This window comes from Grammomys surdaster, unplaced genomic scaffold (assembly GCF_004785775.1).
Source record: "Grammomys surdaster isolate TR1022 unplaced genomic scaffold, NIH_TR_1.0 531, whole genome shotgun sequence".
Taxonomy (NCBI): Eukaryota; Metazoa; Chordata; class Mammalia; order Rodentia; family Muridae; genus Grammomys; species Grammomys surdaster.
Window position 1 is genome coordinate 438,940 of NW_021604950.1, and position 4,152 is coordinate 443,091.

At 40.7% G+C, this 4,152-nt stretch overlaps 1 protein-coding gene across 1 annotated transcript; it reads left to right on the forward strand.

Annotated features, from left to right (window-relative positions):
* The first annotated feature begins 2,485 nt into the window (after positions 1 to 2,485).
* LOC114633143 (vomeronasal type-1 receptor 52-like) lies at positions 2,486 to 3,535 on the forward strand. Its single transcript, XM_028781756.1, has one exon. It carries the CDS (start codon positions 2,597 to 2,599, stop codon positions 3,533 to 3,535), a length of 939 nt encoding a protein of 312 aa, XP_028637589.1. The 5' UTR covers positions 2,486 to 2,596.
* The last annotated feature ends 617 nt before the right edge of the window (positions 3,536 to 4,152 follow it).

Consider the following 4,152-nt stretch of genomic DNA (forward strand, 5'->3'; position numbering starts at 1 on the left):
TCACAGATTCGTGGTGTCAGCCCTTGGCCTTGCTCACCTTGGTAGGAGCTGTCACCTGAGGGAGCTGTGATGATGAGGTCATAGGAGACTGATTGCCAAATGCACTGTGAATGTGAATCTAAAGCCAAGGAATAGAAAATGTTTTATTCCAGTAACCTTTCCTCTCTGTCTTACTTACTGAATGAAAATATACCTTCCAATTTCACTCATATGGAAATGCTTGAACCTTGTTTTGTGTTGTGTTAAATGTGGAATAAGTGAGCCTTCTCCCATCTTCCTTTTTTTCTTTTTAAATTTTATTTGATCTTTTTTTTTACACTCCAGATTTTATTCCCTTCCCAGTCCACCCTCTGACTGTTCCACATCCCATACTTCCTCACCTTCTCCGTTGCCACAAAGATGCCCCTACTCCCACCCCCTTACCTCACAAGACTTCCCAATTTTCTGAGGCCTCCAGTCTCTTGAGGGTTAGGTATGTCTTCTCTGACTGAACCTAGATCTGGAAGTCCTTTACTGTATATGTGTTGGAGGGCTCATATCAGCTGGTATACACTGCCTGATTAGTGGTTCAGTGTCTGAGAGATCTCAGGCGTTCAGGTTAACAGAGACTGCTGGTCCTCCTACAGGGTTGCCCTCCTCCTCAGCTTCCTCCAGCCTTTCCCCAATTCAACATCAGGGGTCACCAACTTCTGTTCATTGGTTGGGCATAAATATCTGCATCTGACTCTTCAGCTGCTCGTTGGGTCTTTCAGAGGGCAGTCATGTTAAGCTTCTTTTTGTGAGCACTTGGGGTCTCCCCTTAAGCCAAATCCAGCTTTGGGCCTGTCATTGTCCCTCTTTATTCTGAGGCTGTTCTTTATCCTTGTCCCTGCAGTTCTTTCAGACAGGAACAGTTATGGGTCAGAGTTTTTGACTGTGGATGGCAACCCTATTCCTCAACTGATGCCCTGTCTTTCTGCTTAAGGTGGGCTCTACAAGTTCCCTTTCCCCACACTAGGGTATTTCATCTAAGGTCCTTCCCTTTGAGCCTCTCACCTCCCTGATCTCTGGTACATTCTGGAAAGTCCCCTCACCTTCTATCTTCTGAGGTTTCCTGTTTCAATTCTTTCTGCTGGTTCTCAGGGCTTCATTCCTTTTGGCCCACCTAATACCTGATCATGTTTTCCTCTTCCCCTCCTTGTCTTCTTTCTAACCTAGTATCCTTCCTCCCTTCTTCTGTGATTACTTTCTTCTCCCTCCCATTTTGAGGTGTCCTAACTTGGACTCTTCAGTGTATTGACCTTTTTTGAGTTCTGTGTACTGTATCCTGGGTATTCTGTACTTTTTTTCTTTGGCTGGTAACCAACTTCCTGAAGAAACACTAGTCATCTTCAATTAATCCTTTCCCCTGTGTTCTATTCATTGAGTTAACATTTATTTAAATTTCTTTGACAACAGAAACTGTCTCAACCTTTTTGTTTGTGTAGAACAGTTTTGGATCAACTGTAACCTAGAGGTGTAGCCTACTCCATTCATGCTTGCTGAAAAAGAGAACAGCAGGTGTCTGATGACTGGGCTCTTCTCTCAGAGGCTGGTTGGTTGGATTATCTTAGAGATCTTAAAGCAACTGAGATATGGAGTTCCATTGGAGGTTTCAAAGAAAAGGTCTAAAGTGCTGTCAGAACTCTCAGGACATAGACAGCCCCATCCTTCTACTGCTTTGAAATTTTGATCTTCTCTGATTCAACATAATGATTTTAAAAGGACTTTGTTAATTCCCCAAGTCAGAGCATCAGGAATGGCATGAAAATAAGACCAGTGGCTGACATTTCCATGGAAATCATGATGTACAGGAAACACTCGCAAATTTGATGTGTATACTGCGTCTTTCACACTTAGGGTGTCTCAGACAGTAGCACATGAGTGTCTACACGTTTCGAAGATGTGACTGCAGTTCACCTCAGTGTCCTCAAGGGTGCCTGTTTCTGTGTCTGTGGACATGTGTGCACACAATCTAACTGTGAGTACAACCTGAAACAGCATGAATTCTGAGTTCAAAGTTACCAGCATTTTAGGTGGATCTTTGACATTATTTACTCTGTCAGTAAATGGTAAAGAGAATGATTAAATGAAATAACTTTGTGAGTGTCCAATGCATGGGCACTCTTTCCTCAGAAAAGCCTCATTCCATTTTGAGACATTTTCCCCCTTCAGGTTCACTGAAAATACAGATCTAGAACATGCTTGACAACAAAGATGATACAAATCAAAACCATGTTTGGCATTGCTCAGATAAATTGATATAAGAAGTAATAAAGAAGGAAATATTTTCTATAATGTATGGAATTTTACTGTAGAGTAAAATGTATACCTAATAGAGGTTCACAATGGAAAGCTTAAGTTGTCCACAGTTTGGGAGGATTAGAAAATGTGTAAGAGTAGGGGTGGATTCTGGATGGCATGAGAGAGAGCTGAATTTCTACTCAGTTGATAAATTGGGATATATCTGTGCACGTTTATGTTAATGTTTCTTTTCTGGATGTAGAAGGCAATATGTAACAAAGGAGTTTCTCCTTTTCTCTTTAGACAGTTACTATGTGCTTCTACTCAGCATAATATGAATAAAGACTATACACTATACTGTAGCGCTTACATCAGAAATGCCTTCTCTGAGATAGGCATTGGGATCTCAGCTAATAGCTGCCTTCTCCTCTTCCACATCTTCATGTTCATTCGTGGGCACAGGCCAAGACTCACTGACTTGCCCATTGGATTCATGGCCCTCATACACCTAGTGATGCTGTTACTTGCAGCATATATAACCGAAGACTTTTTTGTGTCTTCAGGGGGATGGGATGACATCACATGTAAACTATTTATTTTCTTGCACAGGTTTTTTAGGAGCCTCTCTGTTTGTGCCACCTGCCTTTTAAGTGTCTTCCAGGCCATCATTCTTTGCCCTAAAAGCTCTCACTTAGCTAAGTTCAAACACAATTCCCCACATCAACTCTCATGTTTCTTTATTTTACTGAGTATCTTCTATATATCCATCAGCAGCCATATTTTAATAGCAGTTGTTGCCACACGAAATCTCACCTCAGTTAATCTTATACATATCACAAAATCTTGTTCTTTTCTACCCATGAGTTCCTTAATGCAGCACACCTTCTCCACACTGCTGGCTTCCAGGAATGTCTTCCTTATTGGTCTCATGAGCCTTTCGACTTTCTACATGGCAACTCTCTTGTGCAGGCATAGGAGTCGGTCCAGGCGTCTTCAGAACTCAAACCTTTCTCCAAAAGCAACTCCAGAACAAAGAGCCCTCCAGACCATTCTAATGCTTCTGAGCTTCTTCTTGGTGATGTCAACTTTTGACAGTATCATGTCCTACTCAAGAACTATATTCCAGGAAAATTCATCACTGTATTGTGTTCAGATCCTTGTAGCCCACAGCTATGCTGCAGTCAGTCCTCTGCTGGTTCTCAGTAATGAAAAACGTTTAATTAACCTGTTGATATTCATGCATGAGAGGATAATAAAAGTTGATTTTCTGTGATGGTAAGTTTTCTCACGATGAGCCAATGTACAGGCATCAGTGCTATGAAACGTGGAGTAATGTGCATGGCTTGAGGGTATGTGAAGTGATCGACTTGTTCTATTTAACTCATGTACTTTTCTATAACTGTAGGGATGGCAGATTTATATTTAAAAAATCAAACCACACACACTGAATGATTTGAAAGGTTTTCCCTTAAATCTCTTCTGGGAAAACCTTAAAGGCGATCTCCCCTGTCACTGCCTGGATGTCTTACACTTCTCTAAATCTGTGCTGTATAATGTCATTTCTCAATATGTGAACTGCCCCATTATCCATTTTTCAAAATTAGATAAACACTTACTATATATAATGACATGATGCTGAAAACACACGTGTTTGTACACACATTTCACTTATGTTCAGGGAGTAAAATATCATATATCTCCAAATGAATATTACAAATTTTCAATATTGCAAGATAAAAACAACCTACGAGCTAGAACTCTCTGAATATTGGAACACAATTGTAGCTTCTACATGAGTGAGCTATTATTTAGTATTCAGAATTGAAGAGACTCTAGCACATGAACCAATGCCAATGAGACCTGAAGCTACTCTGCAAAATGAAATTTCAG